This window comes from Vulpes vulpes, chromosome 12 (genome assembly GCF_048418805.1).
Source record: "Vulpes vulpes isolate BD-2025 chromosome 12, VulVul3, whole genome shotgun sequence".
NCBI lineage: Eukaryota > Metazoa > Chordata > Mammalia > Carnivora > Canidae > Vulpes > Vulpes vulpes.
Window position 1 is genome coordinate 5,917,627 of NC_132791.1, and position 24,311 is coordinate 5,941,937.

At 60.1% G+C, this 24,311-nt stretch overlaps 2 protein-coding genes across 4 annotated transcripts in view; one reads left to right on the plus strand and one right to left on the minus strand.

Annotated features, from left to right (window-relative positions):
* AKNA (AT-hook transcription factor) overlaps positions 1–14,656 on the plus strand; it is a 51,203-nt gene extending 36,547 nt beyond the window's left edge. For all 3 annotated transcript variants that reach the window (XM_072727558.1, XM_072727557.1, XM_026002819.2), the window contains exons 13-22: positions 43–149; positions 896–1,128; positions 2,350–2,512; positions 5,356–5,532; positions 6,065–6,180; positions 6,809–6,958; positions 8,106–8,201; positions 9,176–9,292; positions 9,535–9,727; positions 13,434–14,656. In XM_072727558.1, the coding sequence (XP_072583659.1) occupies positions 43–149; positions 896–1,128; positions 2,350–2,512; positions 5,356–5,532; positions 6,065–6,180; positions 6,809–6,958; positions 8,106–8,201; positions 9,176–9,292; positions 9,535–9,727; positions 13,434–13,698 (1,617 nt within the window). In that variant the 3' untranslated portion in view covers positions 13,699–14,656. The remainder of the gene's footprint in view (positions 1–42; positions 150–895; positions 1,129–2,349; positions 2,513–5,355; positions 5,533–6,064; positions 6,181–6,808; positions 6,959–8,105; positions 8,202–9,175; positions 9,293–9,534; positions 9,728–13,433) is intronic.
* A 1,434-nt stretch (positions 14,657–16,090) lies between these two features.
* Positions 16,091–18,940, minus strand: ORM1 (orosomucoid 1). The gene is made up of 6 exons (XM_026002708.2): positions 18,674–18,940; positions 18,193–18,335; positions 17,905–17,975; positions 17,045–17,152; positions 16,804–16,907; positions 16,091–16,274 (listed from the first exon to the last, which is right to left on the minus strand). Exons 1-6 carry the CDS (start codon positions 18,785–18,787, stop codon positions 16,197–16,199), a joined length of 618 nt encoding a protein of 205 aa, XP_025858493.1. The 5' UTR covers positions 18,788–18,940; the 3' UTR covers positions 16,091–16,196.
* Positions 18,941–24,311: the final 5,371 nt, after the last annotated feature.

A 24,311-nucleotide genomic window follows, 5' to 3' on the forward strand; every position in this document is an offset into this window, starting at 1 on the left:
CAGGCACATTCCTCAGACTTAAAGGGACATTGCCTCTCCCAGGAGCCCTGGATGGCGTCCCCCGAGACAGACAGCGGCTTTGTGGGCTCAGAAACCAGCAGAGTGTCGCCCCTCACCCAAACACCAGAGCACCGGCTCTCCCACATCAGGTATCCTGGGCCCCCGCCACCCCATTCCCCATCAGCATCACACATGGAGGGGTAGCCTGGGAATCAAGGTGCCGTGAGCCCCAGAGCAGGGGTCGATGGTCTGGGCATTCTCAGAGCCCTCACCTCATCCCCCAACCATGGTTCCTTGCCCCCATCTTATCAATAGAGGGGCACCAAGGTGCAGAGACAGGAAAGTGACTTGCCCAGCGTCACTCAGCCAATCAGCGGCAGACCAGGGAATAAGTATTGTTGAGTGAATGAATGAGTGGATGGTGAAGGAAGATCTACAGGAGGGCGGCGCGGGGTGAGCAGTAGACGAGGATAAAGGGCAATTGGGGTGACTACCTGGGAAGAGACAAGGCTGGAACCCCAAAGCAAGGACTGAGGCAGGGACTCGGGTGAAGGATGGAGTGACAGGCCACCATGTAGAGTGACAGCCTCCAAAGCTGGTGCAGCCCCCGGGAGGCCTGCCTGAAACCCCAGGGCTGCATGGGAAGGAAGGGTTAGAAATTCTGTATATTTTCTAAAAAGGAGCTTGAGCTTTATAGCCTGTGGGCAGGCAGGTGTACAGCTCTGCACTTTACCCAGAAATGTATGTATAATGTGGGTGCGGCCTCAGAAACACTGTACTGCCGGGGGTGCCCGGTCCCAAGGGTCAGGAGCTCATTGGCTTAGCAGGTGGAGGGGTTCAGAGGCCAGGGCCTGTCTGTGCGATCTCGACACGTCTCTCCCTCCACGGCCCCCAGCACTGCAGGAACACTGGCCCAGCCTTTCACTTCATCTGAGCCTCAGGACGCAGCCTCCCACCCCCAGGACGCAGCCTCCCCGCCCCAGACCAGGGGTCCTCCAGTCCCCAGAAGAGCCTCGGAGCCCAGCACACCCAGGAGCCGAGCCCAAAGGCACCCCTCGGGCCGGGACAGCCCTCTGCAGCAGAGGGCACCCAGCTTCCGCCTGGAACGGGCGCTGGTGGCCGAGATGGGTGAGTGGATGCATCCGGGTTGGCCAGAACCTGGGATCGGCCCGGATGGCCCAGATTGGAAAATCAAACCAACAACAACAACAAACACTTGCATTACCCTTTAGGATACACTAATACCCTACAGGTTCATAGCAGGAAAATTTGAAGCTACAGGGAAAAGAGGAAAAAAAATATGCTGAAAACCATCACTGCTGCGTTTTGGTGTCGAGCCTGCGGGCTGTCTTCTGTGCCAGTGTGTGCGTGTTTATTTAGATACATTTGAAACAGAAATGGGATCAAACAGAAATGTGAGCGTTTCATGACCTCCTTTTTGCACTAAACATTGTGCCACAAACACTTCCGTGTCTATGAAGCCTGTGATTTCAGTTTTTTACCTTTTTTTTTTTTAGGTTTTAGTTTTTTTTTAGTTTTTTACCTTTAAAAAAAAATGCATGTATGCTTTCTAGTGAAATAACACACACACACACACACACACACACACACAGGAAAGAACATAAATTGATGAATTTTCACAAAATGAACACAGACCAGCACACTCCGCCTGACCGGAACCCCAGCCCCTCCCAGAGGTGACCACTGCTCTGACTTCTGCACCGCAGATTCGCTGTGCCCCTTTCAAGGCTCATCATGGAAAACTTTTAAAATTAAACTTTAATTAAATGTTCGAGCAATCACGGATTCCCGTGTAGTTGTGAGGGATAATCCAGGGAGATCCCATGTTGCCCTTCACCTGGCTTCTCCCACTGATAACATCTTGCAAAAACCGTGGTGCAGAGTTTAACCAGGATCCCCCAAGTTGCACGCTCTCCCCAGCAGCATGCAGGCAGGTGTGACTGTATTTTAGCAAGAGGTGGGGGCCGTGGAGCCGGTCCCCGAACAGCCTGGTGATGCCTGGCAGGGTCTGGGCTGGTCCACGCGAAGGAGCGATGAGCTCTGTACTGGGGAATGTTCCCAAAGACTCACATCTGGTGCTGAAGTGGTGGAAGGACGGGGGGATGTCTAGGTAGAAACAGCTCTGCAGGCCCAGCTTTGCACCCCAAGCTCCCAGCAGAAACCACATCTCCTGGTTCTTTCTGAGGTCAGTGGGCCAGTGACCTCACTGGAATCTTCCATTATGACCTCAGCTGGCACTCTTTGTCCGTACCCTTCTGCCCGCAGAAATTCGTGCTTCGAGGGTCCTCTCTGGGTAAACTCACCTTGGTCTCCTTCTGCCTCCCGTAGAGGTCCCCGGCTCAGAGTTCGAGGGGCGGAAGCGGATTTCCAAGCGTCTCCCCTGCAGCACGACAATCAGCCCCCCGCCCGCCCTGGACCCTGCCGCCGCCCCTCTGCCCCATGGAGCAGCAGAGAGCACCCACACCTTCCTCCTCACCAGGACAGGGCGAGAGTAAGTCGGACCAGCACAGGGATGGCACAGTGATGCCCGAGGGAGGCTGGGGGATGGGGTGCTCAGTAATCACATCTGGGGGTGGCTGTGCGGCCGGGGGGCCCGACGGACCCAGCTGTCCTGCCGCCCAGCACAGGGCCCCTCCGTGGGACCGCACTGATGTGGACACACTGTAGAGGACACTTCTTGGCCGGTGGGAAGTGACCTAGAGGTTCACCTTCCTGGTGCTGAGACCTGGCTCCCTGTATTTCTCCTCCAAGGTGGGTCTCCACTTGCCAGGCCTGTGTTTTCAGTGGGTGGTGCTGTTACTGCATGAACCTCGGAGGGCCTGGTCTTCAGTTCTCTTCTTTTTAATCCAAGCACAATTGTTCTACTACGAAAGCTGCTCCTTGTGTGAGTGAACAGCGATGGGAGAATAGGTTGGCCAGCCCTCTTACCTCTCCTTCGAGTTGCTTTTGGCCAATAATCAGTCACATGCCTCTGCTGGACCGGGGTGTCCGTCCCAGGTACACGGGAAAGACTGCTCCGCAGGACTCCCTCCGAGGCCCTGGGCCTGTGCCCTCCTGGGGCTGGCGTGTCACCTATGTGCAAAGGCGGGTGCAGGGCTGGCATTCGGCTTGCAGGCCTGAGTTTAGTACGTGCACTCCTGCGGTGTCCTGTGGCACCGGCGGAGGAATTCCAGGCTTCCGTGTCAATGATACGCTAGGCCCTGGGAATACAGCAGTGGAGTAGCCAGTCCTTGGCCTAGGAGGCTCACCATCTTGTAGGATGAACAAAGAAACCCCTGGTCACCCTCCCCAGTGTAAGTGCAGAGGCTCCAAGGACCGTGGGAATGCCCACAAGGGACATCTGGCCCGCTCAGAGGCTTCAGGGAGGGCTTCCCGGAGGAAGTGGCATCTCAGCTGAGAACAGAATATAGACAGAGGAGTGTTCCTGGGCAGGGCAAACAGCATGTGCAAAGGCCTACGGGTGGGAGAGCACCGGTCACCTCTGCAGAGCCAACCATTCGTTTTAGCTGGGTCCCCGAGTGTGAGTGCAGCGGCGAGTGCTGAGCAGCAGGGAGGTAGGCAGGGGGACCTGGGGTAGGTCTCCCAGGGCCTGGAACACTGGCGCTGAACACCGTGGTGAGAGATTTGGATGGTGGCTCAGCCCAGAGAAACGAGGTCACTGAATATTCGCGAATGCATAGATGCTGCTGAGGAGGGTGAGGAGGATTTTAAAAGGGAGTGGCAAGGTTGGGTTCACATTTTAGGATTTCCCTGGTCCCCAGCAGGGTGAGATGGAGTCAAGGCGGGGAGACGGCCACCAAGGCCCTTCCCCCAGGACGGACATGCGGGGCCAGGCAGACAGACGGAGGAGGGTACATTTGAGAAGAGCCGTTGAGGCATTGGGCCCATAGGACTTGGAGTTGGTTAACTTCGGGGGGCGTTCAGGGAGGGAGGAGGGTCTTGAGTGACTCAGACTCTGGCTGGCCAACCAGTGGATGCTGCTGACACAGAGCTGGGGACCTCAGGGGGGGAAAGTTTGCAGGGAAGACGAACTTGAGGTGCCAGCTGGCTCCCAGCACCAAAGAATTAAGTCAGGAAGACTGAGATCCCGATAGAAACACCCAGAAAGTGAGTGTTCTGGGTCCCTCGCCTGGGACAGGAAGGCAGCGCGGCCTCCAGGCCTGCACGCAGGAGTTAACTGGCCGGGAGCTCTGGCTGTCCCGCAGGCACCCTGCCATTTGCCTTGGAAACGCCAACAAACATCTCCCTGGGGACTGGCGGCCCTGGACACACAGTGCACGGGCCAGAGCTAGAGAGGTCCCCGTCCCTGGCACCCCCTGGGAGCTGGAGGTGGCGCCAGGAGACGCTCAGCCACGAGTCCAGGGCCACCAAGCGAGAGGGGACCCCGAGGGGAGCCCCGCCCCGAAGCGGGCCCCAGGAGTAGATGGAGAAGGTGCACCAGGCCGGGCCAGGCTGAGCCCCGACTCCGGCGCTCCACGTGTGGGGTTCGTGCGTGGGGATGTCGGGCAGGAGGGGCAGCTGTGACCCCCGCGTCCGTTGAGACCCCAGGGATCCGGGTGCTGGCTGGACAGACGTGCAAACTGTCCTTGCTCCATAGAAGCCAGCAGCTCCGTGAGACACCTTGCCAGTGAGAGGCTGGGCCGTGTTTGGGGGTTCCCCCTGGGGTTCTGGGCAGCTGCCGAGAGCGCTGTGCACGTCCAGCCTGCCCGCCTCCGGGGGGTGACAGGAAGCGCCACAGCGTCCCCTTAGCCCCGCTCCCATAAGCCCTTCGTCTGCTGCCGCTTGGGGCCTGGAGTCCAGTGCAGGACCATTTCTGAGCATCTGTGGTCTAAGGGTCTCAGGGGTGGGGGGAGGCCCACCCACTGCCTGGCGGGGAGACAGAGAGACAGGCATCTTCTGCCGTCTGCAGACAGACGGACAGACGGATGGACAGGCGGGCGGGCGGGCATGAGCAGCGCGGGGGATGTTCAGGGAGGGGCTGCCTGAGGGTGCGAAGGAGGCGGCCTGGGCTGGTCCTTAGCATTTCTGCAGACAGCGGAAAGGAAGAGGGGGCGCCCCGGCAGGGCACAGCTCGGAGTGTCGAGGGGCCCTTTATTGTGCATCCACCCCTCGATCCTGCCAGTGCACCACTGGGGTTTGGGGAGGGCTGTGCACGGGTCCCCGCAGGACGGTGGACGCACAGGGAAGTTCCAGGATCGGTTGAGGGCAGATGGGACGCGGTGGCCGCTGGAGAGGGACAGGGCGGGGCGCCGGGGCAACACTGCGCCGGCGGGGGCTGCAGCTCAGCCCGTGGTTTATCTGCTCTCCGCTTCTGCCCTCGCCCCCCGTCCCCAGCCAGGCCATCCGAGAGCTGCAAGAGGAGGTGTCTCGGCTCCGTCTGAGGCTGGAAGACAGCCTGCACCAGCCGCCCCAGGGCAGCCCGACGTCCCCAGCAGCCGCCTTCGACCGCCCCGCCCGGCCCCGCGCCCGGCCACTGGACCCCCCAGCTGCCTGGGGCTCCCACTATGGCAGGTGGGTGACCCCAAAACACTCGCCCTTGGGCCCTGGTGCCAGCGGCAGAGGAAAACTTGGCCGCCTCTGGGTCTCTCCAGACGTGTGAACTCACACCCCTCTCCTACTCTCACATTTTTTTTTTTTTACTGTGCAATATTTGATGCATGAAACAGCTAATGCGTAATCTGAACTCACCACCCAAGTGAAGCGCAAACATTTCGGGACGTCTGCTCCTTGGCCATACGTCTGTGATGACTTCTCAAACCAGCTCAGTCTTGGTTTCTAAGTGTTTCTAAGGGAGGGCGCTAGGTTCAGGTTTCTGTGGACATTGTCTCCTTCATCCTTCCCGGAACCCTCCGAGGTATTTGCTGCTCTTTTCCCCTAACAGATGAGGAAACTGAGGGGCAGAGAGTCTGACTCATGAGTCTTTGAGTTCGACGCTCGTGCTTTCCCCGGAGGTTGGCTTCCCGGCGGATCATCTTGAAAGTCTGCATAAAACCTCACCCACTGACATCATCATCTCTCTCTCTCTCTCTCTCCCTTTTGCTAGTAAATCCACAGAGAGATTGTCTGGTGAGCCGGGGGGTGCGCAGCAAGCTGACCCCGCAGGAAGGCGGCGAGCCAGGTCTTCCTCAGCGCCTCGGGAGATGCCCCAACTGTCCGTGAGTAAGTGGCCGCCCGCCTGGCCTGACTTCTGGAGGCCACAGTCTGGGCCTGAGCTCAGTGGTCAGGGACCCCAGAAATAGTCTTAGGAGGGACCCGGAGACGGTTCTGTGTGTCTTGTTTAGCCCGTCGTAGTGCTCTTAATACAAACGCGCTTCCAGCGATAGCCACTGTAAGTCACGCACCTGCTACGTGCAGGGATTTCTTTAAAGGCTTTGTAGGGCCCTCGTCTGCGGCGGTTGGTGCGAGGTGGGTCATGTGACCCACGTCCTGCAGACGAGGACACGGACGGACACCCCGAAGTGCAGGGGGATTGCCTGATGGAGAAGGGGAAGGGGGCTCCAGCCCGCCTCCCTCCTTCCTGATGGGGTGACCTTGGCCAGGTCCTTGCCCCGCTCTGTGCCCCGAGAGGGCCAGCTGACTGCTCCCTGGGATGGCCGTGGGGGTGCACGCGCGGCAGGGGCAGCTCGGCACAGGTCAGGAGTCCGCGTGCGTCGGCTGCTGTTACTAAGGGACACACCTGGATGAAAGCCCAAGCTGTGCCTCAGAGCCTGAGCGTGGGATTTGCTCACTCCCTGACTGTGCGACACCCCCGTCCCCATTCTCTAATGCCCCTCTTTTTCCACCCCAGGTTCCGAATCTGAGCCAACCGCCCCGCAGCTGTTCCCTGAGAAGAGCCGGGCGTCCGCGGACAGTGCAGAGGCAGCTCGGGACGGAGTGAAAGGAGCGGGGTCCGGCGCCAGGCGGCCCGACAGGGTCACCTTCCGGGGCCAGTACACAGGTGGGCTGCGCGGGGGTGGGTGGGTGGGGTGGCCCGGCCCCCAGGAGGACTCCCATCACGGAAGCCTTCCCCACCTCACCGGGTGCCATTGAAATATCGTCATCTTCCGTGACTTCTGTGACGCAGGGAGCGCCGGGGAGGGGCGCCTCTGTGAACCCGTTCATTGATCCCGCCAACAGTTTCTGATGCGTCCCCCGCCGCCCGGGCCCACGCGTGGTTCCGGGGGAGCCCCGTTAGCTGGCCAGTCATACGGAGGGTCATGAAGCACCTGCCGTTTGCAGGGTGGACACCAGATCCCTTAGCCCTGGCCTCCCTTCAGGTCGCATTCCCCAGGGCGCCCTGTGCGTCAGGAACTAGGCTCCCAGCGCCTAGTAAGACTTCACGTGACACACAGTAGGACTTCAGAGCGCGTAACATTCAAACCAGCGTGGACACGGCGCCAACTCTCGTGAGTCTGCGTAGCAGACGATAGCAAATAAGCAATTATAGCAAGTGTGTAAGTCCTAGTGAGTCGATTATAGGTGTGACTGTCACCCCTGGCACGCTGGGAAGGAGGGGCGCTAACCCCAGCTCCATGTGGCCGGAGCTGAGAGAGGCGTGTCTGCCCTGACAGCTGAGGGGTTAGAAGCGGGAACGGCGGGGCCCCAAGGCGACACACACACACCCAATAGGACTCGGGAGCCCTGCAGGCCCCGGGGAAGAGGAGAGAAGCGATCGGACCCCATTCCGAAGGTATTTGAGACGGAGGGATAGACGAGGCAGCAGGTGACGGCGCGGTCAAGACCCAAGCATCTGTCCAACTTCCTAAAAACCTCTAGCACTTTCCATCTGCCGGGCGCCGGGCCGCGCGCCTCGTGGACGTGGCCCCCAAACCCGTCCTGGGACTGCCCCCGTTTCACAGCTGCTGGGACAACAGGGAGAAGACACAGCTGACCCCAAGGCCAAGCCGTTCCGATCCCCCCCGGCGAGTGGGGTCCCGGGGGCATAGCGGCCCTGTTAGCGGTCGCTTAGCCGGGCTTCCTGGCCTGCCTCCCGGCCTAACGGAGCTTGGGTTCGCCCACCACCTCCGCACGGCGGGGAGAGGAGATGCCTCCCCGATCTTCCCAGCCCCGAGCACGCGGAGCTGACTGTCTGCTTTCCTCCCCAGGCCAGGAGTACCGTGTTCTGACCCCCACGTCTGCCCCAAGAGGCGGTGGCACGATCTCCTGTCCCCACTGCCGGCCCCCCAGGACTCAGGACTCAGGTGAGGGGCGGTGCCGGAGAAGGGGCCGTCTATCAAGCCCCTGCCGTACCAGGGCATGATGCTATGTTAATCCTCACGACCCTGTGAAATAGGTTTTGTCCGTTTGATTATGGTGCCTATTTCACGGGTGAGGAAACTGAGGCTCAGAGAGCTTAAGTAACTTGCCCAAGGGCACTCGGCCTCCGTGTGGCACAGCCCGGGGTTGCACCCAAGCTGTGACGCCAGGGCGCTGGCTCTTCGCCTTTACGCTGCTTTGCCTTTGCTCAAGTGCCAGCGGGCCTCTCTGTTCATTCATTCATTCACTCACGCATCGAGCACCGTCCCCTACTGGGCCCCGGGCCCTGGCCCCTGGCCCCAAGGAACCCTCAGCTAAGCAGACGGTGACAAGCGATCTGAGCCGAGCTAGGAGAGCACAGGGCGGGCAGGGAGCTGGAACCCCGCCAGGCGGGTGGGAGGCCTTCCAGCTGAGCTGAGGCCTGGAGGGGACGCGGGCCAGCCCTGGGACCCCCCCCAGGGGAGGGGTGTGCAAGGAGGGGGAGGTTGCCTGCTCTCCGCCTGTCCCCTTCGGCCTCCACGGACCCCTGGGGCCTGAGGGGCCGCTGTGGGCCACTCCCGCGGGAGAAGGGGCCCGTCTCAGGGTAAAGGGCTGGTTCCGGACGCCCGGGCTTGGCTCAGACAGCGAGCGCACTGCCCATTTCCCACTCAGACCTTTCGGCAAATCATTCAACCTCCGGGCGCCTCGGTTTTCCGGGCTGTCAAATGGGGGAGCGGCGGTAGTAGCCAGCCCAGTGGCTCGCTGGCTTTGATACAACAAGGCACGAAGGCTCGCCGTATGCTGACTCTCCCTGTCACGGTCCCCAGCGGAGGCAGCTGATGTCCTCCCCGTGGTCGGAGGGAAGCTCGGTGCTGACGGAGGTCGGCTGGGGGCTCCAGGCCCAGTGACCCAGACATGACATCTCTCCCTCCTCTCCTAGGTGGTACCGTCACCAGGGACCCACGGGGACCGTCTCCCACTGACACCGTGCGATGTCCCCTGTGTGGTCGAGGCGGGTCCTCCCCAGAGACGGATGGCCCAGACTCAGCCCCCTGTGGTAGGAACAGACACCCACTGTCTCCTCCCAGACAGACCGCCAGCTGTCCTTGATGGGGGCTCGGGGCCCCGGGGTGGAGGTGCTTAGCTGGGGTGGCGGCTCTCCCAGTCTGGGACCGAGCAAACCGGGCGGGTGCAGGACGTGCTTCCCAAAGCGACGCGCTCCCCGGGGTGGCCCGCCCTGTTCTCTGCTACATCCTGCCAAGCCGTCAGCCTGTCCCCTCTGCTGTCCCTCCCTCACAGGGCCAGAAAGGGCTGCCGCAAGGAGAAACGCACGCAGAGCCTGCAGCCCCAGCCAGCGGAGCAAGCGCACGGGGTCCCCGGCCCGGCCACCCCCCGGACTGTGGTATCTGGCTGCGGCGCCCGCAGCGCCAGCCCCTCCCGCCTTCGCCTACGTCTCCTCGGTTCCCATCATGCCTTATCCGTCAGCCACTGTGTAAGAACCTTCCTCTCCCACCTTCCTCGCCTACCTGACCCACTTCATGATTCCCGATCAGACCCGAGTCGGGCAGCTGAGACCCCGGGCGCCACGGCCTCCCGCGTTTCCCCTGCGGGTACAGTGTGCAGAACAAGCGCTCGCGGAGTCACTCAGCAAACAGCGAGTGCTCCCTGCCTACCACGGAGTGCACTTGGCCCTGGCCGGGGGTGGGGGGTGGGGGGCAGCCGTGAAGCAGCCCGGCAGAGGGCCCTGCCCTCTAGGAGCTCCCGGAGACGTGCAGGGGACTCTTCCCATTCCCTGTGGGTCTTCCCAGCAACAAGTAATTGCACACTCAGTGTTTTCCAATAGGCTTGACTGTTTAGCACAGGTTTAGATGTATAGGGAAGTGGGGCAGGGAGCACAGACGCCGCCCCTGCACGCCCCCCCCATGCCCTCATTCCTCCCATCTCACCCGCATGTGGCACATTTGCACACTTAGTGAGCCGATGGGAATAACGTTATCCCTACTGACGCCCACCGTGTGTTCGGGTTTCTTCAGTCTCTACCTACGCTGCTTTTTCTGTTCTGCGATCCCATCCAGGATGCCACACCGATGCCCCTTAGTTCACTGTCACGGGCCCCTGGGGGCCTCTCTTGGCTGCGACCGTTTCTCAGACTTTTCCTTGTTTTTGAGGCCCTTGAGCTCTGGGGAGCGGAGCGTACCGGTCAGGCATAGGGCAGGATGAGCACTCCGCGTTTTACGGGGATTTGGCTAGAACACCTGCCAGGAGAGAAGAGGCGCGGCGCTTGAGGCAGAAGTGGTTCGTTCAGGCTTTAGAATCGGAGCTGCAGTGGGATCCCATCTGCCACTCCCTGCTTGCTGGGGCCTCGGTCGAGCTACTCCCTCTCTGAATCTCAGTTTCCCCATCCGTTAAATGGGGTGACAGTCTCGACCACGTACGGTTGTGCGAGGGTCAAACGAGGCGCGTGGCCAGACGCACAGATGTGTGGGGAATTGTGCAGTGCGGTGCCCGCAGGGGCTCGTTGCCCAACGAAAGGGCAGCGCTGTCATCCCTGCAAAGAGCGCTGTCGCGGCGCAGTACTGTCATTGGGAAGAAGAAAAACGAGTCAAGGCTCGTGCAGCGGGAGAAACACAGCACCCTGTCTGCTCGTGCCAACTATCACCGGCGAGTAGTGTGCCTCAGTTTCCCTCAGTGGAAGATGAGTCAGTCGGGAGTCTTCTTTGTCAGAAGCCCGTGTCTATGGGCAGCAAGAGGCCGGTGTCGCTGTGGGGCCTGGCGCTTGGTGGGAGCAGGGGCGCCCGGGGCCACGCGGCCCCCGGCCCCTGTAAGGACTGTGGCGCGCAGTGGTTTCTCGCTGCCCTTGGCTGAGTCTGGGAGCATTCAGCTCCCGTCAGCTAGGAGAGGCCTGCATGCTCGGGCCTCCGGCGGAGCGCCCATGCTCCCACTCGCTGGGCAGGAAAGCTTTTGCCTGGAATTCGGTGGCCCCGGGATAAAGCCCCAAGCGCCCACAGTTAGGCCTGGGTCTCTCTGCTGCTGAGGCTGTTCCATATCCCTCCAGGCTCAGACCTGTGGACAGACCTAACCGGGTTGTGTCCCCACGCCTGGCCCCAGGGAAGGGGAAAGGGCCTGAGCTATAGTGCCCGACAGACTGGCCAGTGGGGGAGCCACAGGACTGCGGACGGGGGCCACTTTGGTCCTCAGTGCCTCAGTTGTTTCCCCTGTGAAATGGGTTGTGGTAAGGACCAAGTGAGCTAATGCACAGAAAGTCCTCAATACACAGAAGTTGGCCAGGAACTGTAGTCCCGGAGATGCTGCTGGAGGGCGGGCGTGATGCCCTGTTTCTCCCGCGGTCACCTGCAGGACAGAGCCTGCTCGGTGACGGGTGGAAAGCTTGTGGGCCTGTGCTGACACCTGCTGGCCACCTGCCTTCTAGCCCCAGGACCAAAGGCTTTGTAGCTAGAAAGGTTTTCTGCTTCTGTTTTGGTAGAGACAGGGCGGGGCAGGGGGGGCATTGTCACTTCTGCCTGAGGGGGACTTTTGGACGACCTTGAGGCCAGGTGGGCAACAAATTACTGCAAGGGAGGGCTGTGTGGAAACCCAGCAGTTAGAGCAGAGTGTCCCCGAAGGAGGGAGCTGGAGCCAAGAAGCCTATTCATTGGGTCCAGATGACAGGTACTGGCGTCTGGGGCGGGTGAGTCCATGGGCCCCTTCCAGCCTCTGACTCTGAGCTGACGTTTACGGACGTGCTGAGAGTGGCCGGGCGGCGCACAGAGCTTCTTACCTGAATTTTCCTATTGGGTCTATGTATCCTGGGAGGTGGCCCTCGGTGGCTCTGAGGCTGGGGAACAGAGTCCTTGAAGGGTCAAGCCCCGGGGCCAGCGTCCCGCAGCTGGCTAGGATTCGGGGCAGGCCGCCTGCGTCACTTGGCCCCACTGCACCTCGCGTGCCAATGCGTGCAAGACGCAGGACGGTACCCACCCAACAAACAAGCTGCTCAGAGCCCTGCACGCGGTCCCCAGGGGGCCCCGTCCGCTCCGGGCCAAGTGCTGCGTCTAGCTGGTTGAGCCGCTGGACCGTTTTCCAAAGTGGCTGCGCCGCTGTGTGTTCCCGCCGGCAGTGCCTGGGCCTTCTCGTTTCTCCAGCTCCTCGCCAACATCCGTCCTTTTGACTGCAGCCACCCGGTGGCCGGCAGGGGGACAGGGGCCTGGACGTGGCCTCTCCTGCGGTTTGATTTGCATTCCCCCGGTGGCTGATGTTGTTGAGCATCTTTACAGGTGCTTGTCGTCCATTTGTGTCTCTTCTTTGGAGATAGAACCCCCCTTCCCCACCCCCCACCCCCATACAATAGTGTGGGTTGGAAGAAGCGGAGCATCAGGGGTAAGACCAGAGGTTAAGTTTGCCAAGTAAGACGCCAGTGACGGGCTTCTGGCCGAGTCCTCGTCAACTTAATCCTGGTTCATTTTGGCAAAACCCTTTATCTCCTTCCCTCAGCCACTCACTCCGTCCTACAACAGAGGCCGCAACCCTCTTCCCGCCCGTTGCTGGTTTGGTGGCTCTGGCCGCGAACCGTAGGCACTCCTTGGAGAGATCCGTGCTTCAGCTCCTGGCTCGCAGGCGTTTTCTCCAGCACTTTAAATGACACCCCACATTCCTGTAGGGCCGGGCCAGGCCAGGCCGGGAAGGACACCTTGCCACCTGCTGCCCCAGAGGAGAGAAAGCAGACCCTGCCACTCCTCCAGAACCCTAATTATCATCACGTTTCTCCACCGCTCCCCACTTGGCAAATGGACCATCTGTTACCTCTCTGATGGAAGGGGTTTGCTACAGAGCCCAGGGGTGATCGTGGTCTCCCTGAGATCCGGCTCTCGGATGAGAAGCCCCGGGAAGGCAGCGGGTCACCAAGTAACCCCAGGGCCTGGCACACGGGCTGGCCCGTACTCTAGGATCGATAAATCTTTATTAAGTGAACAGGTAGATGGAGCCGACCGTCTCTGAGCACCTGCTCTGGGCCAGGCACTCCCGTTTTACCATCCTTCGTCCTTCCAACACATCCCTCGAAGCAGCTATTTACTATTCCCATTTTCGAGGTGAAGACACTGAGGCTCTGAGACTCGGGGCCAGTGGCCCAGGTGGGGCTTGGAACGTGGCTGACGCCAAACCTGGTGTCCGTGGTCAACCAACGCAGCTGCCTCTCTTCTCAGGTACTACGCGCCCCCGGGACCTACCTCAGCTTCCTCGGCCCAGCCGGCCCCCGCCGAGTGGCCCCCCCCAGCCCCGCCCCGCCTGCCCAGGGCGCCCCGGCACTCCATCCAGCTGAACCTGGAGGACCTGGAGGAGCTCAACAAGGCCCTGAACCAAGCCGTCCAGGCTGCGGAGAACATCCGCTCCACCACCAAGCAGATGAGCCGCTCCCTGTCCGCCGACCTGCGCCAGGCCCGAAGCCTGCGGGGCTCCTGCCTCTTCTGACCTCACTGGAGACTCAGCAACACAGGGTGGCCGGGTGGGCAGGCGGCCTGCTGCTGTCCCCTGGGCCGGGAGGCTGGAGCCACTCCCGAAGGCCCCACAGACCCCTCCTGAGAGTCTCCCTCTAGCCCAAGCCCTGCCCGCTCCGTGTTCTCAGCGCGGACGGGGGTGGGCCTGGTCATCGAGAGGAGCAACTTCCCAGGGGACCAGCCCCTGCAGGAAGTGCTGGACTGAGGCCGCCTTCTGCCCAGATGGCCTCTGGATGGGGAGGGGGGTCTCCTGGTCCTGCACTGTCCACCTCTGGCTAATAATATGTATTTTATATACAGATGGACAGATTTTTTTTTTTAAACTGAGTTTTCCTGGTCTTAGATCCAAGCCAGAAGGCCAAATAAGATGGGACAGGGCCAGGGTCTGTGGTGCAAACCTGCCTCCTGCAACCAGCCACTCCGGAGTAGGCATCTCTGGGAAGGGACGTGGCTGTGCACTTTCCTCCTAGTGACTGGTGGTCAGTAGGGCCCTTCGACGCCATTGAAACGTCCAGATGTCGGGTCCCCAGGATGACGTGCACCCCGCTTCTCCGCGGCTGGAGAGGCCTTTCCCGTGGACCTGCTGGGGAGGGAGCCCCCCCCCGGGGAGGGCCCAGGAAGCTTGTCCCCCATGGTCCCTCTCTGTACCTCATCCCGGCACCCTCGGCTCTGTCCCTGGGATCCCCGTGGCATCGGGCTAGCGGCCAGCGACCTGCCAGGCCCCGCTCTGCAGCCGGGAGGCCACCCCACCTCTGGCTCCCCACCTTGTAGCAGCGCGTACCTCAGCTTCTCTGGAATGTGTATGCATCGGTGATATTTGTATATTTGAGGCATTTAAAAATCTATTTTCGTTATGAGGGCAAATGAAGAAGAATGAATATTGATCTTTTAAAAAACGAGAAAAGAAAAAAAAAATCCCAAAGCTGCCCACATCTGTGGTGTGTGTCGTCGTCGACTTGTGGTTTCTTGACTCAAGTTTGTGGGGTGGAAGATTCGAGGAGGAGGACCCTGACCCTTCCCCCGGGGGCACAGCCTCACGATGTCTCACTCCGAAGTCTCTCGTCACCGCTCTGGTGTTCCTAACCTCTGAGCCTTTCTCCCCAACACCTGCTGTGCCTTCCCTCCTGGGGTCTCTCGTCCGCCTCCCCCACTCACTCCTGTGCCCCCCCTCCACTGCCCACCAGGACACGCTCCCATTGCACTTGTCAGTGGGTCATCATCTGGAGTTGAAAGTGGCAATTAGCCGAGAAGGGGTCTCTTGTAGGCTCTGAGCGTCCGAGGCCAGCCCGTGCTGGGTGCCAGCAGGCTGCTGCGGGGTGATGCAGATGGGAATGGGGAGCCCAGGCGGGGCGCAGGGGTGGGGGCCCAGGACGGCGTCCCCAGCCCCTGCCCCGGGCACAACGTGGCTCCAGCTGTGAGCAAGGGCATGCGGGACCCTGGGCCTGGGCAGCCCAGCTCTCAGGAGGGCCACAGGACTGGGCATCGGGTGCCCGGGCTCCAATCGGTCACCCTGGCTGGCTGAGGCCGTGCACATGGACCTGCCTGAGCCCCAGGGCCCCCGCCTGTCCGCCCCCAGACAGTGGTGCTGCTCCCCGCCCAGGATGGCCCCCTCGATGCCGTCGGGTCTGTGAGGAAGCCTGCCCTCCTTGCTGGACTCTCGATTCGGGGGGCTCGGTTCTCTTCGCCGCACGAAGTGGGCCTGCCTCCGACGCGGCCCCCCCCTCGAGGGCTCCAAACGCATTTGCAGGACGGCGGGCTTCTAGGGGCCGATGTCACCCCAGTTTCCTTGTGGGCACTGGACAGGCCCCCTGAGGATGCGTCACGGAGCCCCTCCGGCTCGGCCCCCGGGCCTCTGCGCCTCCCCGTCCCGCCCCTGCCCGGCCACCCTCCTCGTGCTAGGACGGTCACAGCGGCCCCGCCAAAGCCTTTCTGCCTCCAGGCTCCCCAGACGACCAGGGTAATGTCAGGTGAGGCCCCTGGTGCTTGGCACCACCACTCGCCTGGCTCCTCGCTGCCCCCACCCCTCATTTCACCTGACTCCCACCAGAGCCCCTGCCTCGATGTTTCTCCAACCCATCCTCTCAGATCCTTGGCCTGCAGCTGGAGCAGCAGGTGTTAGCAGCTCCAAAGCTTTCTAGGCTGGCTCAGATGCCCCTTCCAGGAAGCCTTCCCAGCCTTCCGCTGCAGGAGGAACCTCCCCAGGTTCTGGGCTCCCACAGCATTCGGTGCCTATCAGGGTGCCGGCTGTGCTGGGTGTTACAGTGGGGGGCAGGGGCGCACCCCGCGGCCAGCCGGGGCCCGGCTCAGGCCAGCAGGCTGCCCCACATACAAATGAGTGAGCGACTGAATGAGCCGACGACGACCTGCCTGTTACAAATGCAGAAGCTTTATTGATGCAACTGAGACCAAAACCTGAGATGTCCAGAGGGTGGGGGCGTAGGGCTGGGGATGGGCCCCACCGTCCCCAGGGTCCTAGCCCAGCGCCGTGTCTGCCTCCTGCTCCTTCAGCCTCTCCTCCTTGTGCCGCTTCTCCACCGGCCCACACAGATCCTAGAGGGCGGCGAGCAGGGTGCGCGGTGACGCGGGTTGAATGGGAAGTATCAGGGAGACTATTAGGCGGGTGATTCTCGCTCACAGCAACAATCGGGGCGGTGGCCCCAGCCTTGGGGCCGTTTGGGCGAAGCTGACAACGGCAATACCAGCTGCCACCCGCGGGGTCAGACGGCTGGGGTGTGGCCGCAGTCGTCAGTGGTGATCACCCTTGGGTGTTTCTTTGTCCCGTTCCTGCCACTCCCCCCCCCCCCAATCCCTGCCATCCCTCCTCCCTCCCAGGCCTCCTCCCCGCCCTGGACGTCCTGCCTGTTTCGCAGGGACTTTTCCCTACTGGGCCCTCATCCCCGTGGGCCTCCAGAAGCCTCAGCCGTCCCTGCCATGAGGCAGGTGCTTGAAGGTAGGACGTGGTGCCTCAGCGCCGTACGGCCGTGGCCGGCAGCTCTCCCTGTGTGGGCCCCTGGGGCTGCCCCCCACCCTGGGCAGGATCGCCCCGATGCCGGGCACCTCTAGTCCTCCTTGTGTTCACCTTTTTCTCATCGGTGTACGCGATCTCCGACTTGTGCAGGTCCACACATGCGAGAGCTTCGTGGAACACCGTCATTTGCTCCTGGGTCACTTCAGGCTTCCTGGCTGCAGGAGGGAGCAAGGGGGCTGGGTCTCCCTGGCGGGGTGGGGGGGGGAGGCCTGGGGTGCTGGGGGCCCAGCCGCAGGGGCAGGCGGTCTGCTGGGTGAGGCCTGGGCGGGGTGGAGGTTGGAGGGGCACCTACTGTACAACGATAGCCCCTTGTGCTGCTCGTCTTTCAGTTTGAAGCCAAGCATGAAGAGCTCAGGATCCTTGGTGAGCAGGAGTATGCCAAAGTTTTCTTTGCCAAACTCTGGAGAAGAGAACTCTGGGTGAGGCCGCACCGCACGATGGGTCCCGATCCCAGGCGGGGAACCCTGGGGGCGCCCACGGCCACGAGTTCACCCGGGACGCGCACCCCTCGCTCCTCCCGTGTGCCAGGCCCTGCGCTGAGATGTGGAGTCGGGGAAGCCTTATGCGGACCGTGACTGTCAGGGCCTTTCTCCCCATTTTCCAGACAGGAAAGTAAGGCCCAGACAGGGGCCTCGGGGCTGCTCAGGGATGTTGGTTTAAGCCCGTCAGCATTCGTGTGCCCCTCGATGCGCCCTCTCTGGGGTGACGGTGGGGCCACGAGTGAGGTCACTGCCTGCCTGACACAGACTGCCACCCTCTGAGCCCAAAGGATAAAGAGTGGTTGAGAGAGGCAGGACTGCAGCCAGCCTTGACTTTGCATTCTAGTTCTAATTATAGGCTGCGTGGCTCCAGGGAAACTGCTTGACATCCCAGTGTCTCATCTAATCCCGTAATGTCCTCCTGGGGTTGTTTGTGAGTATTAAGGGATTAATTCTAGTAAAGTACGGCGAACAGCGCCTGGCACATGGAGCGCAGATATGTGGGCAGTCCTTACCGGTTATTGCAGCGTGCGGGCCCCCAGGACCTCGGGAGCATGGGCCTGTCCCGTGCCTGAGCCCCGGCACGTCCCCGCTTTGGGCAGGCCCCCCCACCCCCTGCCACACACCCCCCCATGACGCCCAGCAGCCCTCCTGCCCCAGTGCTGGTCCTTACCGTATCTGGACACGGTCCCATTCTCCCGCTGGACATTCAGAAAGCTGCTGTTATAGACGCACTGGTTCCCACTAAAGCCAGACAGAAGAGGGGAGAAAAACAGGAGAAATATGGATGATCACTGGTCACTACCATCGAGGGGCAAGAGTTGCTGGCGATTTGTCAGCCCTCCCCATTCTGTGGATGGAAAGACTGAGGCCGGGAGGGAGCAGGGACCTGCTCAAGGTTTTCCAGCAGCCAGGAGCAGGTGCCTGGGGCTGGGGGTGAGCCTGCAGGTGGGGGTCTTACATGGTTAGGTACTCTCTGAGCAGGATTGTGTCATCTGTATGGTTGACGTCAAAGTAAAAGAAGGCCGCGTGGATCGTTCTAGCTGAGCGATTGAACTCCGGGTCGCGGGAGGCCAAGCCGATGTAAAACCACTTGCCAGAGATCTGGGGGGAAGCCAAGAGCTGGATGATGGAGGCCAGGAGCCGGATCCCCCTGCTAGCCAGCGGGCAGGTCTCACCGCACCCCCCTTTTGCAGCCAGGGAGTCTAGGGCCCCTGGCAAGGAGCTCATGGTGAGGTTCCTCCTTGCCCAGGACAGAATGTCCCCTCCGAGGGACCTTGCAATGAGGCTTCTGAGTTTGGAAGCAGAAGAATGCTGCCAGAGGCTGGTCGGAATGTCGCCCCGGGACCCGGGAGAGAAATGGACAGAACCAGGCCAAGGGGCTGACCACAAGCCAGCAGGAGGAAGGGAAGCCCGGGGCACTCGGGGGCCCAGGGACGCACCTGCTCCAGCGTGGCGTTGGTGATAGGCCTCGCCGTGAGGTTGGCGCACCCCGGGCTCTGGGCGTCCAGCAGGGGAAGGAGGCTCAGGGCAGCGAGGGCCCAGGACAGCGCCATGCCTAGACGACGGGTCCCGGAGCTGGCCGGAGCTGGTGGCCGGGCGGCGCAGCGCCCCTTATAACGGGCTGTGTGTGGGCAGAGCCCTGGGGTGCCCTTGTGACACGCTTGCGAAATGCCCCACACGCATCCTTCCCGCCTTTCCGCACAGCCAGCGCTAGCTGAAGCCTCCGCCCAGCCTCGGTGTACTTGGATCGCTGGCCGGAAGGCCTACCGGGGCCCCAAGGCCTGGCCAGGCAAGGCCAAGGTGGGCGTGGGCTGGAGCGCTCGTTATGAAACCTGTGTGGCAAGCCCTGGGGTGGTGGTTTTGTTTTGTTTTGAGAGCTCTTATGTTCCGTACCCAATCCGTGTCCCACTTGGGCAGCCAGACTGGGGCGAGGCCCACCTGTAAATCAAATGCTGAAGGTGATAGTTCCCAGGCTAGGTGGGGTGCGTGGGGGATGGGATGTGGAGCGGGCGGGGGTGAAGGCAAACCTGGATTCTATCCCAGCTGAGTGTGGTAACAGCTGGGAGAGCTAAAGTCCAGTGACGGGGACGGTGGGCAGCAGGCGGCGGGCGGGGGATGAGAGGGGTGGTTGGTTGCCCAGTGCAGCCTGGAAGCGGGGAGCCCGTGAAGCAGTCCCTGGGAGGCAGGGATGCTTCCAAAAGCAGGAGGTGTCTAAGTTATATGTCTATTACCAGTGATGGCAGCATTACCTGACCGAGCTCCCAACATCTGTGGCAGGAACGTGTTGTCTCCACCGCCTGCCGCGGGTGTCATCACCAGCAGGTCCCCCACCCTGGACAGTGCCCCGCACTGCAGAATGAGCACGTCCACAGGGAGAGTCCGCCCGGCCGGGACAGATCTTTAGCCCCACGAACAGATACTTCCCCCCAAAAAAACCTTATCATGTGACGCTTTCAATTCTGTATCCTTATTCATCTCATAGATTCTGGGTCATTTTTCATGTTTCAGTGGAAGTTAGTGGTTGTAGTTGTAATGGACGAATGACCCCACTGTGCTCCTCCCAGCTTCCAACGTCCTTAATGATGTGCTCGCTCTCTGCCTCTCTGATTTTATTTTTCCAGCTTTATTGAGCTACACTTGTCTATGACTTTTCACACGGTGAGGTTTCCTCAGATGCTAAGTGTCGGAAAAGTGACCAAATCGCCTTCTCAAATTACCCTCCCATTCAAGAGGAAGAAAACCACGTCACGTACAAGACTACAGCGTCATTCAGAATAGCCCAAGACGAGGAACAACAGTTCAGATGCCCGTCCTGGGGAAAATGGGAAACACCCGTCGTGGCGTCTTCATAAATGGACTATTTCTCAGCGATAAAAACGAACTACGGGGGATCCCTGGGTGGCGCAGCGGTTTAGCGCCTGCCTTTGGCCCAGGGCGCGATCCTGGAGACCCGGGATCGAATCCCACATCGGGCTCCCAGTGCATGGAGCCTGCTTCTCCCTCTGCCTGTGTCTCTGCCTCTCTCTCTCTCTCTGTGACTATCATAAATAAATAAAAATTAAAAAAAAAAAAAAAACGAACTACGGGTGTAGGAGACAACACGAATGACTCGGAAAATCTTAGGCTGGCAAAAGAAGGCAGACTCAATAAGGTACATAGTGTCCGGTCCCATTTAGAGAAAGTTCTAGCATGGACCAAAGGAGTCTACAATGGCAGCTATCAGATCGGTGGTCGCCCAGGGCAAGGAGGCCAGTCTAAGCACCCAAGGTGGTAAGAGCACTTTCTGGATAAACGTCAGTGCTCCGCGAGTCCACGGGGTGGTTATGCACATGATGTGCATTGGTGAAAACTCAGAGTTTTAGGCTTAAAATGTGTGCATTTTATTGTATACCAATTATACCTCAATTAAGTTGATTAAAAAAAAAAACAAAAACTGTCTCCCCAAACGGAGAAGACAAAAAAAAAAAAAAAAAAAAACAAAAACAACTAATGCTGTTTAATGTCCCTTTGTCCACATCCTTGTCAGAAGTGGAATTCACTTTTTTTCTTCTTCTTCTTTTTTTTTTTTTTTTTGCCAGCTCACTTGGTGTTTTGACTTTGCACCGCTCCCATCTGAGTCTTGAAACAAGGATCGGAGCTCGTGGGCAGGGAAGCGCGGAGGCGAGAGAGTGCGTGGCACGTGAAGGACGTAGGGTTCGTCTGTCCGTGAGGCAGGCAGTGGGATGACTGGGGGCTGGAGTGGGGTGGGGTGGGGTGGGCGGTGCTGGAGAGGTTGGTGGGACCGAGCCTGCAGGGCACAGAAGCCGGCCTGGGGAATTCGCAGTGGACCCTGCAGGTATTAGGAGAAATGGAAAGAGTGAAAGTGGGGCGGAGATGAATAATCAGATTTGTTCTTTAGGAAGATCCCTTTGTCTGCAGAGGGCCGAGGTAGGGGGACAACTTGGGGCAGTCGCAGCAGTGGTCCAGGTGCGAGACGGCAGGACTGGGGACACATTTGAGACACTGCTTATCTCAAGGAGAAGCTGATGGTTATATGGGGACAGCCCCACCACTGCCCCGGCCACCGGGGCTCCTGCCCAGAGCCCAGAGCTTTAGAGGCTCTCGCATATCGCACACGCATCCGTACCCATGCGGGCACACGTACATGCACGCACGCACAAAACTTATTAAATAACACGGAAGCACCTCTGTCCCTTGGGATCTTGTGCCCTAAACATCCTTCTTCACGACCGATGCTCTTCAGGCCCCAGGGAAACCATCCTTCCCTCTTACACCCTCTCCTTGCATCGCATGTGACAGCCCAATGTCTGGTGAGTAGCGTGGAGAGAAAGGAATGCTTTCTCTTACAGCGGGTAGATGGAGAGCCACTCCCCGGAGTGAGCGGTCCTCACTGTCACTCGGGGACCCCTCGGAGAGGTGCCCTCCCCTCCCGAGAGCGTCTCCAAGTGGTTCCTCCAAGTGCACCCAGCGCTCCCCCGACACAGTGCGATTTTCTCCATCGTCTTACATTTCAAGGATGCTTCAGTACCTCCGTGGATTGAGGGTCTGGCCAGCCCTCCCGAACCCGCCCCTCCGTCTGGCCCCAGGCACAATGTCGAGACAAGGTTGGCGGAAAATAGAAAAGCGATCAGGGTCACGCAGGATGGTGGTGAAGTATCGTCCTGGCTTGACCACCTGTGAGCCATGTGACCCTGGGCAAGTTACTCAGCTTCCCTGTGTCTCAATTTACCCCATCTGTAAAAGGGGGATATGGATTGTGGCTATTCGAGCAGGTTGTCAAGCGGACTAAATCAGTTCACATTTGTAAAGTGCTTGTTACACGAAACACACTTGTTTCTCAGAGTCCGCCGGCCCTAATAACCATCACCGTCAGTGTAATGTCAAGCGGGGCTAAGGAGAAAAGAAGACAGCCTCCTGCACTACAGAAATACTTCCAGGGTTGCAGGTTACATCCCCCATCTAAAGACATCAAAATGCAAAAAAAAAAAAAAAAAAAAAAAAAAGTCAATAGTAGGCTCTAGAAAATTGGATACTTTCCCCATCGGCTGGATAAGGAAACAAAGGACTCAGAGAGGTCAGGTGAAAGGTGAGGTCAGATCATCGGGGCAATGCACCCGCTTGACAGGACTCGTCTCCGGAAAGGCCACTTGATATGCATTTCTCCCTCCAGGTCAGGGCTCAGCTCTGTGTCCGACGACTGGTTCGTGGTCTTCCACGTGAACAGCCACGGCTACTACATCGGCAGAGCAAAAGATCCTAATTAGGACCTTTGTGTCTGGGCCGAGAAAACACTCGACAAGACTTGCTCACGTTCAGACCATGTGTTGTGATCTTGGCCAACTTATTATTATTATTTTAAAGATTTTATTTATTCATTCATGAGAATACAGAGAGAGAGAGAGAGAGAGAGAGAGGCAGAGACATAGTCAGAGGGAGAGCAGGCTCCATGCAGGGAGCCCGACGTGGGACTCGATCCCAGGTCTCCGGGATCACGCCCTGGGCCGAAGTCGGCGCTAAGCCGCTGAGCCCCCCGGGCTGCCCTTGCCAACTTATGTAACCTCCTCAGACGTGGCTTCCCTCGTCTGACGAGCCGGTGCTGTGACATGTGTCTCAAGAGGGTCGCGCACAAGAACGAAAGCGTACCGCGCTCAACCGGGCTCCTGCTCGTCCCGTGTGCAAGACTCCGTCGCTGCAATTTATGCGGAACCATCCGACACCGCATTCTTACGGAGCAGGTGGACGTCATTCAGACTCAGACGAGTCCCCCTGCTGCTAGAGAACAGCAGCTCCGTGTGCGGTAGCAAGCAGGAAAGGGCATAGCACCCCCATTTTGCAGAGGGAGCAACTGAGGCCCAGAGAGAAGGAACGACCCAGCCAAGACCACGTCCCAGTCAGGAAGCTGGGACTGGAGTCCAGCCTGTCCCCTTCTTGCTCGCCCCCCCTCCTCCCAGCACGGGCGGCTGGTCACTGGGGGCAAGCGACGGTCCATGGCCATGGCTCGATTCGCTGTGGACAGAGCAAACACAGGATTGGCCCCACCTGGGAAATCCAGTCTGTCTGCTTCCTGACACTCCGTTGTGCAACAGGAAACAGGGAACCACAGCCGCTGCCGGCCCCCCAGGAGCTGCCCTTTCTGTTCCCCGATAACTTCTTACCCTGCCCCTGCCGGGAAGGAGCTGGCCCGGCTTCAGAGGCCTCACTGGCCAGCTCCCGGGGCCCCTGGAATGCCCACGGACAGTTGTGAGTGTCGCAGTTTTAACACGGCCATCCTTCTCGTCCCCCATCTTCCTGGCCCTCTTCAGAGCCTCACGGGGGCTGCTGACACCTCTGGAGCTCTGACCAGCTCAGCCACCGCCCCCAGGACAGCCCTGCAGGGCCCCGCTGCAGCTCAGCCCGGCCCCGCTGTCCCCTGCCACCCCCAGCCTTGTCCTCTTCCCGGCCCAGGGCTCTGGGGCTCCCCCACGCTACCCTGTGGCATCATAATGAACATCAAGTGTCCTGTTCCCCAAACACAGAGGGCCACCTTCCCTCCCCAGGCTCGGCGGGCGCTGGTCCCTCTCCTCTCCGTGTCCTTCCCCCCGCCACTGGCAACCCTTTATTCATCCTCTACCGGCCTCAGCGTGGGATGGCTAATTTTACGTGCCAAGTTAATAGGGCCATGGGGCTCCCGAGTACTTGGCCAAACATTCCGGGCATATCTGCGAGGGTGTTTTTAGGTGAGACCGACGTTTGAATGGATAGCCTGCAAACAGATTGCCTCCCCCGCCCCCGCTCCCCACCCTGCCACCAAGTGTGGGTGGGCCTCGTCTCATCAGTGGAAGGCCTGAATAACACTGAAGGTCTGAGGAAGGGGGAACTCCTCCTGCCTGACCGGGTGAGGTGGACGTCAGTGTTTCCCCGCCTTTAGGAGACACCGGTTTTTCCTCGCTCTCCCACCTGCGGGCCGTTACATTAGAACAACGTTGTCGGCTCGTGTGGGCTGTGACTTGGCCAGCTCGGTCTGCAGATCTTGGGACCTGCCAGCGATCAAAGTCACATGAGCCAATTCCTTACAATAAATCTCTTCAGGGGCCCTGG

Bases quoted from the DNA above. Each gene is read 5' to 3' on its own strand.
- ORM1 (XM_026002708.2), bottom strand. From the start codon at position 18,787: ATGGCGCTGTCCTGGGCCCTCGCTGCCCTGAGCCTCCTTCCCCTGCTG. The intron at 18,336-18,673 runs GTGCGTCCCTGG...GCTTCCCCCCAG, and splicing joins CCAACGCCACGCTGGAGCAG to ATCTCTGGCAAGTGGTTTTA. The intron at 16,275-16,803 runs GTGAACACAAGG...GCCGCCCTCTAG, and splicing joins CGTACACCGATGAGAAAAAG to GATCTGTGTGGGCCGGTGGA.